Consider the following 16,308-nt stretch of genomic DNA (forward strand, 5'->3'; position numbering starts at 1 on the left):
TTTAAGCATCGTAAAGCCGCGAAGGCATCCTACAAGCCACGAGGCCATTACCTGGAACGACGTTTTAGACTCAACCCTCGAAGGACATGAAAGTCACTACGTCCTTGGTGAGCTCTCCCTGTCATAGCCCCGAGGGTATACATCACCAAGAACTATGTTTTGGCTTGATCTTTGGCATACGCTAAGGTACGTAGGTATCTTGTGAGGGTGGATTCAAGTCATGAAACACAGGCGCAGCCATTAAAGCTCGAAACTTATCAAACCCTAACATTGAATACACACAATAAATAAATACATGTTTTTTTATCTATAAGATTTGGCGCCGTCTGTGGAAAAGCATAACAACAACCATGGTGTAAACACGGAGCGGGAGCAACGCCCCCGAAGGAACACCAGCTGGGATGACCCAAATGATTTCATCAACGGTAGAGATACCCCCACAGTCATCCCACGCCTCCACCCAAGGAGGAACCCTGATAGGGGCAGCTGAGCCTCAACCACAAGGGACGAATCCTCTGGCTCCGCAAGGGATGAATTTCCTATTTCAGCAGGTGCATGCACCTGTGAATCCTCGACCCGTTGGGTAAGAATATTAAAAATTATGACCACTAACACCCCTTATGGGATGCCCCTATACCCCGAGTTGGGGGAAGTGGATATGCTAATCGGAGTGAAGCACAAGGGCAGACACCCCCTATATACGCGGTTTGGTACCTATTCCGGAGGACCAAGAGTTCTCTGGACCTTACACTGAAAGAGACTCTGAATCTGCAGATGACGATGTAGCTCTAAGAAGGAGGAGTGCTGGTAAAGAATCAATGCCTGATGCTAACCCGCGCCCCAGAACCATCCGAGGGGCAAATCCCCAAGAAGTACAAGAGAGGATCAGGGCTCACGAAGCTGAGATCCAAAGGCTGAAGCACGATCTAGAGGCACACCTCACACCGAGACCCCCACTACCTCTGAGGAGGAGAAATCCTCCTCCAATCATAGACTTGGATGGTCCAATCCAAAGAAGGGTTGGTGTCCTAAGGGCTGATGCAAGTGACCTTCTGCTCCTAGGAGATCCTGATGATCTAACTCCACCGTTCACTGAAGAGATAATGAATACCCACATCTTAAGGAAGTTTAAGATGCCCACCATCAAAGCTTATGATGGTACTGGGGATCCCGCTAACCATGTCTGAACATTCTTTAATGCACTATTGTTTCAGCCCGTGAACGATGCTATTAAGTATAAGGCCTTTCCGCAAACCCTGTCGAGAATGGCTCAAAGATGGTACAGTCATTTGCCACCAAATTTTATTGGATCCTTCAAAGATCTAAGTCAAACTTTTATCAAGCAATTCATCAGTGGGAGAGTGCATGAAAAAAGTCCGGCATCCCTCATGAGCATTATGCAAGGAGCAAAGGAGTCATTGAGAGATTATCTAAATCATTTCACAAAGGAGGCCTTGAAGGTTCCAGACCTTGATGACAATGTAGCTATGATAGCACTGCAGCAGGGACCAAGGGATGAATTCTTCAAAATGTCCCTAGCTAAGAGCCCCTCTGAGACCATGTTACAGCTTCAAGATAAGGCTGGGAAGTATATCAAAGTGGAGGAAAGCATGAAGAAGACGATAACCATGAAAGCATGAAGAAGCACCGGGAAACCACCTGCTGCAATACACAATGTCGCATCCATTGTTGAGATTTCACCATAGTCAAACCTCAATATCCGAGGAACTGATCTCTCAGGGATGGAGATCCCCGTTACCCAACTGCTGAATCAAAGAAAGGTCTCCAACATTAAGGGAAGCATAATTAAGGAAAGAGTCCCAAATTATAGATGGTGCTCTCACTAATGAACACCCGAATTTCAGATGTTAATAATTGTGCTTCCATCAATGGTGAATGGTCACCCACCTTACCGGATGTAAAATTTTGAGGAGGAACGCAAGACCGAGTACATGAGGAGTGCGAACATCAGCATTTGTAAGGGCTCAAGCTTATTGAAGGAAGAAGTTACGATCTCTATGATCCCCATATCGAGGGTAGTTATCATTCATATGAAGAGGAGATCTCCCCAAGAAGTGTGCAGCCAATTGAGGAACCTGTTGTCAAAGGGGGTTTTTAGCCCCGAAGACGTGAAAGGATGAATTCCCAAATCATAAAGAAGAGGATTTGTGCTCATGAAGCACAAATTCGAAAACCCCAAAAAGATCTGAAATCATGAAGCAATCAAGATCTACCAGCCACAACTCAAGTTGTTGCTTCCATCATTGGAGTACCACAACTCTCAATCACAAAATCAAGAAGTCGGTCCCATAGTTATGGGATTTATTATGACCCGAACGTTGATTCAAAGGACCGATACCCAATATCAAGGAGTGGAAAACCAAGGGATGAATCCCCAATCGTATTTCAGATGTTAACAATTATGTTTTCATCTAGGAGGAACGCTAACCCACCTGATTATAGAAAACTTTGGCGTCGACCGCATTAGGAGTATGAATTCCGGTATTTACAAGGGCTGAGCCCCATTTTTAAATGAGTTAGAGATTTCTTTTATCCCAATACCTAAGACAGTGTCCGTTCATCTGGTAAGGAGACCAAGCCAAGAAGGAGACGACCAATCAAAGAGCCCGTTGTTAGAATACATTCTCAGTCTCGAGGGCACGAAGGGGTCATTCCTCAAACCATTGTGAAAAAAGAATTCGAGCTCATGAGGAGCACATCAAAAATATTTAACAAGTTTAGAGGTACGATCTTAACCCGAAGGGACGATTTAAGATCCCCAAGTTCAGAAGATAGAATCCTTAAGTTTAAGGGTCGAATCCCCAATTTCAGATGGTAGTTGAGACCTTAGCTCTACCAATGTTCTCATTTCACAAACCATGGATAATCCGGGATATGGATTCAAAGATTATGACCAAGGAAGCGGAATTCAACATCAACCGTTCAAAGGCTATACACCACCTTATACTCAAGGATTGAAACCCATCAATGACCAAATTTGTGATTATTCCAATCCCTACACCGAGGATGATGAAATCTGAAGTGATAAGGATGCCACTCCAAGAAGGTGACGTCCAGGAAGTGACCGACCGAAGAAGGATGTCCCAAGACTCGAGAGCTACAAGGACTAAAAGCTTCGAATGATGAAGAGCGATTTTTTGTCTCATCAAACTCGTGATTTAATGGAGGAAAAGAAATCAGAAAAGGTTACAACAAACTCGACTACTTGCAAAATTTGGATGGCCTGGAGCCTCTAAGATCGGTTCCCCGATATAGTTAGTTCGAACGGCCTTCCGTGAACAAGGAAGATGGAAATTCCAAGGGTTGATCCAAAAGATTTGATGCCCCTTAAAGATCTGAATGATCCAACGTATCACTCCATGAGAGAAATTATAAATACCTATATTTCGAGGAAGCTGAAGGTACCCCATTTGAGTGTATGATGGAGTCAGTAATCCGGTTAACCACATAGGAATGTTTTCAAACTCTCTACTACAACATCCGATGCATGATTTTATAAAGTGCATGACATTTTTTTAATCCCCGGGGGGCATGACTCGACAATGGTCCAAGAGTGCATAAGCTATTTTGCATCCCCCATGAACATAAGATGAAGATATAAAGAATCCATGTATTATCTGGTCTGATTCAAAGAAAAGCCCTGATCACCACGTACTTGAATGATAAAATGTCAAGGACCGTCCGAGAAGGAACCTTGGATGTCAATATTAAGTTATTATTGGCCAAAATCAAACTGAAGTGCATACTGAAGTTGCAAGAGTGGGAAGGCAAGTATGTCGACGTAAAAATAAACAACATAAGAAGAATTCAGCCTCCAACAGGAGGCGATGAAGAAAAAAACTAGAAACAAAAGGAGGATCAAAAGTGAGATGCTAAGGATAAATATCCCTGATGGAAACTCTCCCCCGAGAAAGAACAACAGAGAATTGAAGTTCATTAAACACATTTAAATGCTCCAAGAAGATGAATCTTGATAAAGATGAAAAGATAAAATGGTCGATGGCCAAAGCCACCGCGCGTAAACCCTAAAGAGAGGAACAAGAATTGTATTCATGATTTCATGAAGAAGACATCGATGATTGGCGTCAACTAAGGAATAAAATTGAGTTCCCAGTCCAAGAGAAGAATACCGAACAGGTTCACGAAGATAGTGAAGGAAGCAATAGAGTGAAAGATTATAAAGAATAAGAGGGGAGATTAAGATACTCCAGGAAAACACACAGCCCGAGGACCAGTTATTAATATGATCTTTAGAAGACTAACGATCGTTGGGACTTCAAGAAGCTCAATGAAAGCTTGTGCCCGAAAGGTAGTACACCATAAGAAGCGATAGTAGAAATTTCCATTAACTTTGATGATTCTGATTTGGAAGGGATGAAATTAATTCATGAAGACCCGATGATTGTCACACTATGATACAAAACTCTGAAAGATTTTTGGAAAATGGGACTCGCTGATTCCCAACTTGCCTTTTATGATATGTTGCCACGATTAAAGGCCCGATTAAGTCGGGGGTAGGTCCTCGCAAAAGAAGACATGGAATTACAAAAGACCAACGAGCAATGAGGAAATCTAACAACACATATGATTCTTATCCATTTATCACCTGAACAACCAAATAAGATGATAAGCCTGAATTTGATCCTGGGTTGATTACATATAAACTCGATAATGATAGTAACCAGAGTATAATGAGTTAAATGAAAAGGAATTTTTACCCTTAGCAGGAGAGAAACCACAAAACAGTAAGCTAATTATAAGGACGACATTCCTAAGGTACCACTCCTCACTAACTTTGTAATATTATGTATCTTTCTCCTTATTTTATTTTGAGAAATCAGATGCCACTTACCAAAGGTTTGAAAGTAAAAAATTTTGATCATTTCTATTGAAAGACCATGAGAGTCTATGGTATAATAAAATTAAGATCCAAGACAAGGTAGAATACATAAAACACCTCCGAGAGGTATTTGAAGTGCTGATGCACAACAAGATGATGTTAAATCCTACAAGGTGTGACTTCAAGGTAGGATCTAGAAATTTTAAGGCCACATCTCTGAGTGGGGAATCAAGGCCAATGTTGATAAGATTCCTGGTTATGGAACCTTCATCTTTCATTAAGAACATAGAGAAACTAAATAGTGCAATTTAGGAGAGGTTCATCTCCGAATTCGGTGACAAGTGTTTGCCCTTCTTCACGGCATTGAAGAAAGTAAAGGACTCTTCATGAACTGATATAAGCAAGGTAATCTTTGAGGAATTAAAGAAGAATATGACCAGAACACCTGAAGAAGTACTGAATCTATACTTGGAAGAACTCAATTGCGTAATTGAGATTTGTCCCTGTGAGAAAAAACATGGAGGATCAGCAACCAACCTACTAGGACGGTGAAGTTTTGTGTGAATAACTCCACTATTGAGAAGTTCGCATTAGCCGTGACCACGACGTGAGGAAATTAAATTGTATTTCCAAGTGTGTAATATTAAAAAACTAGCCCCCGTGGGGCAGAATTCACGACCCTGAGGCTAGTGGAAGGTTGTTTAAGTGGACAACTAAACCTGACGAATTCAGTATAAACAAGAAACAAGTTTAAGGTTCAAGATTTAACTGACTTCATGGTTGAATGCCCCATTGACAACTAAGAAGTCAGGGGGCAGGAAGAATACCCCGTGAGGGCAAGGAAATATGTCAACAAGGGAAAGAGATTATACTCAAGTGATATTCGGTTCACGGGCAAGGAAATATGTCAACAAGGGAAAGAGATGATACTCAAATGATATTCGGTTCTCTATTTTGATGGGTCGTCAAAAACAAAAATAAGTAGTGCAAGATCATGATGGATCTATGATAGAATTTTTCCTGATATTGGATTTCTCAAATGATGAACAATGAAGACAAGTATGAGGCCTTGGTTGCAAGAATTGTCTCAGTTGAAACCCTGAGGGTCAAGAACTTCAAAAGTTTGCGGAGACTCAATGTTGATGATTTCCCAAAGTAAATAGGAATTCAAATTAAAGTATGAGACAACAATAAAATATGAGAAACTTGTGAAGACACGACTCAATTTAATAAGGGCTACATCCCGAGGGATGAAAGCATGAAGGTCGTTGCCTAGGAAATAGAAAGTTACACGGGAAGTTTCTACTTCTAAGTCACGAAGAACCAAAAACTAATACACAACTGATAGCACCGATACGTGTAAGGACTTGTTGCCTAAGTGACTCAATCTGAAACTAGTCGGTGACCCGACGATTCCATTGGAGCATGAAAAATGCTGAAAAAGATTTGGAGTTTTAATCTAATTGCAAAGACTTTATGTAAAAAGTAGTTCATGATTCCTTACTTGAAATGCCCGAAACCCCGAAGAACAGAGTTAGCCTTGAAGGAAGTACATGAGAAGAATCATAGACTACGCTCGGGGGCAAGGTTGTCGCTCAAAATGTATCATATTTAGATTACATCGGTCGAAGATGATGGCTGATGATAAAGATATTGAGAATAAAATATGATGGATGCCCGGAACATGCACATAGCCAACGCACAAAGGCAGTTCCTGATAATAATCATAAGTTACTTCATAAGGTGGATTGAGGCTAAGAATTTATCTATGATAACCATCAATCAAGGGACACAATTTCTGTGAGAAAGTGTGATACACGAATATGGACTTTTGCGAATCCTAGTAATGGATGATGAACATCAGTTCAACAACAAGGATTTAAAACAAACAAGCAATAATTAGGAGATAGTCCGTGATTCCTACTTCATGCTTGTCCAAAGTGAATAAGCAAGCTAAGGCGGCCATGTGAATAGTCCTAGATGGACTGAAGAAGAGGATCGAGTATTCGAGAAATGCTTCGGCAGGCTATCTACTTCCCATATCATGGGTGAATCGTGCCACTTATAAGGTGAGGAGGCAGTCAATCAATATAGATTGATCCGAAATATGCAGGAGTTACGTCATTCTTGTTAACCTATAAAGATAAGGTTGGGATGCCCTTTGGAATCACTCCATCCCAAGGGTCGAGGCCTTTGAGTCCGAGAAGAACGAAGAAGATATGACACATGCTCTAAATTTGACTAATCCAACACCGGGATTGTTGAGGATCAAAAATGAGTTTCTTATAACATAAGAAGTAAAATAATGATTTTGTTGAAAATGGGCATTACTACCTGGAGAGATTAATGCACCCAGAGTTGGGCAGAAAGGAAATCTGAATCCCATATTTCGAAGGGCCGCATCTACTCAAGAACAGAATTAAGATGAGGCTCCTACAAGCTTGAAAATGTTTAAAGAAAATGAGGTATTTATACTTGACACACTTTAAACATGAGGGTTTAATTAAATTGAGCATCCAAATAGGACAACACACTTAGTCAGACAAACTAAGGAAAAAGAAATGGGAAGGCTCGTAGAGGCCATGTTCACTACAAGAAAACTGTCAATAGACATCACACATTAGACATCGGTTAGGTTTGCCACTGATGTTAAAAGAATTTATAACATCACCCCGTGTTTTTATGATGTCTATGTTGTTTTAAAACATCGGTTATTTTAAAACTGATGTCTAAAGTTCCAAAAAAAAATTCACTCCCCGCCCATTTTATTTTTGTTTCCGCCTTAGCCAAATAAATTTCCCCCCTTAGCAAATATTCTCCCCCCCTTTTTGTTTTTCCCCCATGAGACACATAACTTAAAAAACTAAAAACTAAAAAAAATGAACACACATAAGCTCTCTCTCTCTCATCCGACTCTCTCGCTCCGACTCTCTCACCCCACCATCATCATCTCCACCACTCACCACCCCCACTCACGAACATCACCGCCGCTCTGCTCACCACCATCATCTCCACCACTCACCACCATCATCTCCACCATCTCTCTCCATTTTTCTATGTAAGCTCGTAAGAGGATAAGCTTGAATTAGGATCTTCTCTACTTGGTTATCATTTTAGAAACTCAAATTGGTAAGTGAATTTACTATGTTATTTTGAAATAGGGTCTTCTCTGTGAGTACTTTTCAATTGGGGTTTTTTAAATCGAAACCCTGAATTTTTAATTTTGGTTTTTTTTTTTGAAATTGTAACCCTAATTTACTTATTTGAATATGTTTAATAGAATTGACGTTGCCGGAGATGATATTTGTATTGGTACATCACTGCCTCTTGTTATTTATCTGTTGCTTCAAATTTTATATCTGATGATGAGCTTTAGATTTACTAGAATAATTTTGATTGGTTGTATAAATAAGGAACTACATATGTATATGATAATTAAAGTACATGTGAAAGAAAACTGATCCAATCTATGATTTTTTTGTTTATTTTGGTTTTATATTACGACCTTTTACTTGCCTTTTAGTTTGGATCTAGAGGAATGAACATCTAAAAGCTTGTTTGTGCTCGTCTGCTGGATCTTTCCTGCAAAAGTTCGTCACTGATTAATGATTTATCACATATTTATGTTCGAAATAGCTCATGTTGCTTTAATTTTATGGAAAGTTGAAACAGATGTATGTGCCATGCTCTGTAGTTGACAAAACAAAAATTTTGTTTAACACTATGACCTGGTTTAGTTTTGGTTGAGTCTTGTATGTGTCATAAAATAACATGTTGTTAGTTAAAACTTAAATATGGATACTACTTTCAGTATTCTGATTTCTGTATTATTGTTGCAATGATTCTGTATTGGCTGCTAAGAACTTGATGCTTATTAACAGGATTTGCAGGGATGAATGATGTGGGAAACTTCAGATCTTATAATAATACTAATACATGATTAAGCTCCCCAATGAATAGGTTTGGTGATCATGTGAATTTCTCATCTGGGCCTTCTTCTCACTCGAGGTTCATGCCTCTGAGTCCTCGGAGGAACCATTCCCAGAGCTTTTGGTCAGCTTCGCGTTGTCTTTCTGTATGGTTTTGTTGAGATACTTGCTAATTTCTTGTCTGCATTTTTTTGTGCAGTGTAGTGAACTAAACATATCATTAAATTAAGCTTCCTAGCATGACCTCTTAGAGCTGTAGTAAATTAGAACTCTCCTTTCTACAGATCCCTTTTGGGGAATCGTATCCAAGGTTCGATTCCTCAGGAACTAGCCAACATCGCTACTCTTCAGGAGCTGTAAGTGAAAATGTGATCTATATGACTTGGATTTCAAGTATAACCTTTGGTTGACTTAATCTAAGCTGAACTTTTCAGGTTTTTGGAAGATAATCTACTTGAAGGGCCTATTCCTCGAAACTTTGGAAGTTTGATTGGCTTGAGGAGATTGTAAGAATTACAATTACATGCCTAAAGGGTTCTTCATGGAGGGCTTTTATCTATTACATAATGTTTTCACATTTTTATCATAATTAAAACATAATTACATAAAGCTTTAACACTTCTATCATTATTTATCTATTGATGGAAATCTTGCAAACAATCTACACAACGTTGTTTCTGCAAATAAATTAAATGGAACAATACCAGAAACATTTGGCAACCTGAGGAATCTAGAGGATTTGTAAGTACTACTTCATCTATACTATATATTTCTAAGTTTAACAGAGTCTTAAAATTATCTACTCCTTGCAGTAGGATAGATGGGAATGATTTCTCTGGGAAGATACCCGATTTCATTGGAAACTGGACAAATATGACAAGACTGTGAGTAATTTTGGTCGATTATGCTTCAGTTTGGTTCTACTTGGTTGTTAGTACATATTCTAGAAACTATGGTTACATATACCTCTCAATAAACTTCAAATTTTGTGCAGGGACTTGCAGGGAACAGGACTGGAGGGTCCAATTCCATTGAGCATCTCCCGTCTGAGAAATCTAATAGAACTGTAAGAACTGCTCAAATATCTAGCCAATGTTTAATACCTTCATGACTTTCTATCATTGTAGTTGATTTTTGGTTTGGTTTTGAGATCAATTGATTACTTCTGTGCTTTCTGTTGATAGGAGGATATCTGATCGGACTGGAAGAAATTTTACTATCCCAGATTTAAAAGATATGCAATCCTTGCATGTGCTGTAAGTCGTACATAAATTTTGTCTGATGCAGATGTGTTTCCCTGAAAAAATTAGTTAACATTTCTTTCTTTTGCAGGATATTAAGAAATTGCTTGATCAATGGTGCACTTCCAGAATACTTTGGAGTACTTGGTCAACTAAAAACCCTGTAAGCTAACTTTTATTATTGCTCAATACGGTACTAATTTCTGGTAATGGAGTTCCTCACAATGTATGTCTGTGCATGCGCGTGTGAGGGATTACAATGTACTATATATGTTTTCACAGATGCATTAGTCGATACAAGCACACAACAGAGACCTATATTTTTAAGTATTACTATGTAGAATTCATTAGCACATTCAGAGACTCTCCTTATAATAATTTAGTTACACTGTTTAGTCTATGCATATAAAGAAGAACATTGTAAATTATAAGGGTACTTCTGGATTTCTCGTCGAAGTTCAAATACTTTCTCTCTATCCAATATTTTGTTGTTCATTGGATTATATAACCAGCAACTCAGTCTTCTTGTTATGTCGGGAATGGTATTTTCAAAAGTATTGTTCTACTTTTACAGTTAGGTCCTAAAAATTAGCTTTATATGCTTGTGTAGCGTGTGATGTGCCATTTGAATGCAAAAACCTGCAGAAACATGTATGCTAGGAAATATATCAAAATTTTATCATTTTGAGTTTTATTTTATTTGTTTGCAGAGATCTGAGCTTTAATCGGTTGACTGGCCAAATACCAGATTCAATGGCGCTCTTAAACGACCTTAGTATACAATATCTGTATGTGAATTTGTTTCAAATACTTCTTATAAGAAATTATTACCTTCCAGGAACACATGCAACTAACTCGGATAGCTGGACTTGCATAATTTATCTTCTTTCCTATACCTGTTTACTTTAGCCTGTATGTAATTTACAAACTAATGTACTCAGAAGTGTGACACCAACTTGTAATCGAATGTAGGTATCTGAATCACAATTCATTGACTGGAGAGATACCAAGTTGGATTTCTGGAAGCAAAGAAAATTTGTTAGTTCTTTACACAGCTTTGAGTTCAATATATCATCTAGATTTAGAGAAACCACATGCCAGGATGGATCATTATTAAGTTCCATGTTTATCGTATTCACAAATTTCATAATTATATTGGCTGCAGTGATGTATCTTACAACAATTTTTCACGGACAGCTGAATATAACTGCCAGCCATCTAATGTGTAGGTTTCTTCCTGCTTCATATACTCTTTAAACTAAATATCAATATTTCTTTAAATTCCTTTTGTATCTTTTACAAGAATCTTGTATCCAGCATGTCATCTTCAAAAAATAATTCGTAAGTTTCTATAGACATGATATCTACTAGTTTTTTATAAGCACACCATGAACTAGCTTAGTTTATTTTGTAGAGTTGCTCGATGCTTAAAGAAAGATCTTCCCTGCTCCCGAAAACCTCAATGTAAGTGCAACAACAATCTTACTCTTCAACTATGATGTCGAGTTGTTTCCAAATCAAGATCACCTCCATATTCTGAGACAAAGAGCTATTGTGAAACCCGCAGATTACTCACTTTTATCAACTGTGGAGGGACTAAACGGAGTGGGAGTCATGGACTGGATATAGCATCAAAGTAAAGTTGTTGCAAAACCAGCTTACTAGTGCGCACAACTTTGTATCATAACAGGGGGAACTAGTGTGACTCTTGATTTGGTTGATCTTGCTGAAAATCCTGTAAATATTTCATCAAATAATCTTTGTAGTTTGCACTGGCACTATAGAATTTCAAATATATATTAATTCTCAGATCTTCCAATTGCAGCATTTAACTTCAAAAATAAAAATAGTGCTGAAATACTGAGATGCAAACACGTATTTTAATGAATTAATACTGATGTCAAAAAACAATTGTACATCACTTTTAATGAATAAATAATGATATCTCAAAAATAATTATACATCACTTTTAAAGAAGATAAACTGATGTCAAAAAAGTTAATGTACATCATTTTTGATAAAAAAAAAACTGATGTCAAAGATAGACATATTCAAGTGTAAATTGAACATAGACATCACTTTATTTGGGATATAATTGATGTCTATGTGCAACTATAGACATCGCCTTTTACTGAATAAATCGATGTTTAATATCTGATTTTACATCACCTAAAAGAAAATATATGATGTCTATGTTGTAAAAAACATAGCTCATTATATGTTTAATCTGTTGTAATAAGTGTAATTTATTTATTAAATTATTTATTTCTAACATTTTTTGTAAAAAACAATGAATGGACATCAGTTTTTTTTCCAGAAACGATGTCTAAGCTAGTAAAGACATCGGGTTATGGCCGATGTCTAGAATAGACATCACCGACATCAACATCGGTTGCCAAACAGCATAGACATCGGCCAAAAACCAGCATAAACAACATAGACTTTTTTTTGAGAAATCAGATGCCACTTACCAAAGGTTAGAAAGTAAAAAATTTTGAGCATTTCTATTGAAAGACCATGAGAGTATATGGTATAATAAAATTAAGATCCAAGACAAGGTAGAATACATAAAACACCTCCGAGACGTATTTGAAGTGTTGATGCACAACAAGATGATGTTAAATCCTACAAGGTGTGACTTCAAGGTAGGATCTGGAAATTTTAAGGCCACATCTCTGAGTGGGGAATCAAGGCCAATGTTGATAAGATTCCTGGTTATGGAACCTTCATCTTTCATTAAGAACATAGAGAAACTAAATAGTGCAATTTAGGAGAGGTTCATCTCTGAATTCGGTGACAAGTGTTTGCCCTTCTTCACGGCATTGAAGAAAGTAAAGGACTCTTCATGAACTGATATAAGCAAGGTAATCTTTGAGGAATTAAAGAAGAATACGACCAGAACACCTGAAGAAGTACTGGATCTATACTTGGAAGAACTCAATTGCGTAATTGAGATTTGTCCCTGTGAGAAAAAACATGGAGGATCAGCAACCAACCTACTAGGACGGTGAAGTTTTGTGTGAATAACTCCACTATTGAGAAGTTCGCATTAGCCGTGACCACGACGTGAGGAAATTAAATTGTATTTCCAAGTGTGTAATATTAAAAAACTAGCCCCCGTGGGGCAGAATTCACGACCCTGAGGCTAGTGGAAGGTTGTTTAAGTGGACAACTAAACCTGGCGAATTCAGTATAAACAAGAAACATGTTTAAGGTTCAAGATTTAACTAACTTCATGGTTGAATGCCCCATTGACAACCAAGAAGTCAGGGGGCAGGAAGAATACCCCGTGAGGGCAAGGAAATATGTCAACAAGGGAAAGAGATTATACTCAAGTGATATTCGGTTCACGGGCAAGGAAATATGTCAACAAGGGAAAAAGATGATACTCAAATGATATTCGGTTCTCTATTTTGATGGGTCGTCAAAAACAAAAATAAGTAGTACAAGATCATGATGGATCTATGATAGAATTTTTCCTGATATTGGATTTCTCAAATGATGAACAATGAAGACAAGTATGAGGCCTTGGTGGCAAGAATTGTCTTAGTTGAAACCCTGAGGGTCAAGAACTTCAAAAGTTTACGGAGACTCAATGTTGATGATTTCCCAAAGTAAATAGGGAATTCAAATTAAAGCATGAGACAACAATAAAATATGAGAAACTTGTGAAGCCACGACTCAATTTAATAAGGGCTACATCCCGAGGGATGAAAGCATTAAGGCCGTTGCCTAGGAAATAGAAAGTTACACGGGAAGTTTCTACTTCTAAGTCACGAAGAACCAAAAACTAATACACAACTGATAGCACCGATACATGTAAGGACTTGTTGCCTAAGTGACTCAATCTGAAACTAGTCGGTGACCTGACGATTCCATGGGAGCATGAAAAATGCTGAAAAAGATTTGGAGTTTTAATCTAATTGCAAAGACTTTATGTAAAAAGTAGTTCATGATTCCTTACTTGAAATGCCCGAAACCCCGAAGAACAGAGTTAGCCTTGAAGGAAGTACATGAGAAGAATCATAGACTACGCTCGGGGGCAAGGTTGTCGCTCAAAATGTATCATATCTAGATTACAACGGTCGAAGATGATGGCTGATGATAAAGATATTGAGAATAAAATATGATGGATGCCCGGAACATGCACATAGCCAACGCCCAAAGGCAGTTCCTGATAATAATCATAAGTTACTTCATAAGGTGGATTGAGGCTAAAAAATTTATCTATGATAACCACCAATCAAGGGACACAATTTCTGTGAGAAAGTGTGATACACGAATATGGACTTTTGCGAATCCTAGTAACGGATGATGAACATCAGCTCAATAATAAGGATTTAAAACAAACAAGCAATAATTAGGAGATAGTCCGTGATTCCTACTTCATGCTTATCCAAAGTGAATAAGCAAGCTAAGGCGGCCATGTGAATAGTCCTAGATGGACTGAAGAAGAGGATCGAGTATTCGAGAAATGCTTCGGCAGGCTATCTACTTCCCATATCATGGGTGAATCGTGCCACTTACAAGGTGAGGAGGCAGTCAATCAATATAGATTGATCCGAAATATGCAGGAGTTACGTCATTCTTGTTAACCTATAAAGATAAGGTTTGGATGCCCTTTGGAATCACTCCATCCCAAGGGTCGAGGCCTTTGAGTCCGAGAAGAACGAAGAAGATATGACACATGCTCTAAATTTGACTAATCCAACACCGGGATTGTTGAGGATCAAAAATGAGTTTCTTATAACATAAGAAGTAAAATAATGATTTTGTTGACAATGGGCATTACTACCTGGAGAGATTAATGCACCCAGAGTTGGGCAGAAAGGAAATCTGAATCCCATATTTCGAAGGGCCGCATCTACTCAAGAACAGAATTAAGATGAGGCTCCTACAAGCTTGAAAATGTTTAAAGAAAATGAGGTATTTATACTTGACACACTTTAAACATGAGGCTTTAATTAAATTGAGCATCCAAATAGGACAACGCACTTAGTCAGACAAACTAAGGAAAAAGAAATGGGAAGGCTCATAGAGGCCATGTTCCATCCAGTTGAAGGAAGGAGAAGGCACGTTTCGTCCAAGCAAACACCCGTAGAGGCATGATTTTATCTGATTAAAGAATCAAGGATTGTAAGTGGTTAGAGGAGAATGCTATTATAAGTTAAAGCCTGAAATAAGCTTCTATTTGATATATTATAAGCTCAAATCAGGAAAATGAGCACAAAGTTATGGCTGTTGATAGGCTTGCAGCTCGTAATTGGGGATTCTTGATCTAAATTGTGAATCCTGGTCCATGGGGTCAGAAACGTAATCCAAGAGGTCATGTTTCCTGATCTAAATTGTGAATCCTGGTCCAACGGGTCAGAATCCTAATCCAAAAGGTCAGGATTCCTGATCTAAATTGTGAATCCTGGTCCAAGAGGTCAGAATCCTCATCCAAAAGATCCTGATATAAATTGTGAATCCTGGTCCAAGGGGTCAGAATCCTGATCCAAGAGGTCAGGATTCCTGATCTAAATTGTGAATCCTGGTCCAAGGGGTAAGAATCCTGATTTAAGAGGTCAAGATTCTTGATCTAAATTGTTAATCCTGGTCCAAGGGGTCAGAGTCCTAGTCCAAGGGGTCAGAATCCTGATTTAAGAGGTAAGGATTCCTGATCTGATTTATGAATCATTCGACCAAGGGTCAGAATCCTGATCCAAGGGGTCAGGATTCCTGATCTAAATTGAAAATCGTTCGACCAGGGGTCAGAATCCTGATCCAAGGGGTCAGGATTCGTGATCTAAATTGTGAATCGTTCGGCCAGGGGTCAGAATCCTGATCCAAGGGGTCAGGATCCTGATCGAATCATCCTGACCAAAAGTAGCTTCGACCAGAAAATATAGGGCCTTATAAATTCGGTCAGAAGCACGGGGTCAACTCGAGGTCTGACCGAATTCGGTCAGAACCCTGATCGAATCGTCCTGACCGAAAGTAGCTTAGACCAGACACTATGGGACAATAATTCGACCAGGATCCTGACCGAATGGATTCATGGTCGAAATTTTAAAAAAAATATAAAAGAGAAAACAGGCATTTTGGAAAAATTCCAGAAATTAAGGAGAAATTCTGGAAATTAAGGAAAAATTTCAGATTTTAAGGAAAAATTCCAGAAATTAGGGAAAAATACCTGGAGGTATAGAAAAAATTCTTAAAATATTAGAAAAAATCACGAAAAATACCTGGAGGTACATAACAATTCCTTAAATATTAGGAAAAATTACGGAAAATA

General features: G+C 38.3%; 1 protein-coding gene and 2 long non-coding RNA genes across 3 annotated transcripts; all 3 read left to right on the plus strand.

The window, feature by feature from the left end:
• Positions 1 to 1,265: 1,265 nt before the first annotated feature.
• On the plus strand, positions 1,266 to 1,640 carry LOC141690719 (uncharacterized). The gene has a single exon (XM_074495495.1). The coding sequence runs from the start codon at positions 1,266 to 1,268 to the stop codon at positions 1,638 to 1,640; it is 375 nt and encodes a 124-aa protein (XP_074351596.1).
• A 7,159-nt stretch (positions 1,641 to 8,799) lies between these two features.
• Positions 8,800 to 9,353, plus strand: LOC141689491 (uncharacterized). The gene is made up of 3 exons (XR_012562398.1): positions 8,800 to 8,936; positions 9,075 to 9,146; positions 9,225 to 9,353. It is a non-coding gene; the product is annotated as an uncharacterized LOC141689491 (long non-coding RNA).
• Positions 9,354 to 10,007: 654 nt separating this feature from the next.
• LOC141690306 (uncharacterized) lies at positions 10,008 to 10,942 on the plus strand. The gene is made up of 3 exons (XR_012562718.1): positions 10,008 to 10,046; positions 10,123 to 10,194; positions 10,870 to 10,942. It is a non-coding gene; the product is annotated as an uncharacterized LOC141690306 (long non-coding RNA).
• The last annotated feature ends 5,366 nt before the right edge of the window (positions 10,943 to 16,308 follow it).

This window comes from Apium graveolens, chromosome 10, assembly GCF_009905375.1.
Source record: "Apium graveolens cultivar Ventura chromosome 10, ASM990537v1, whole genome shotgun sequence".
Lineage (NCBI taxonomy): Eukaryota > Viridiplantae > Streptophyta > Magnoliopsida > Apiales > Apiaceae > Apium > Apium graveolens.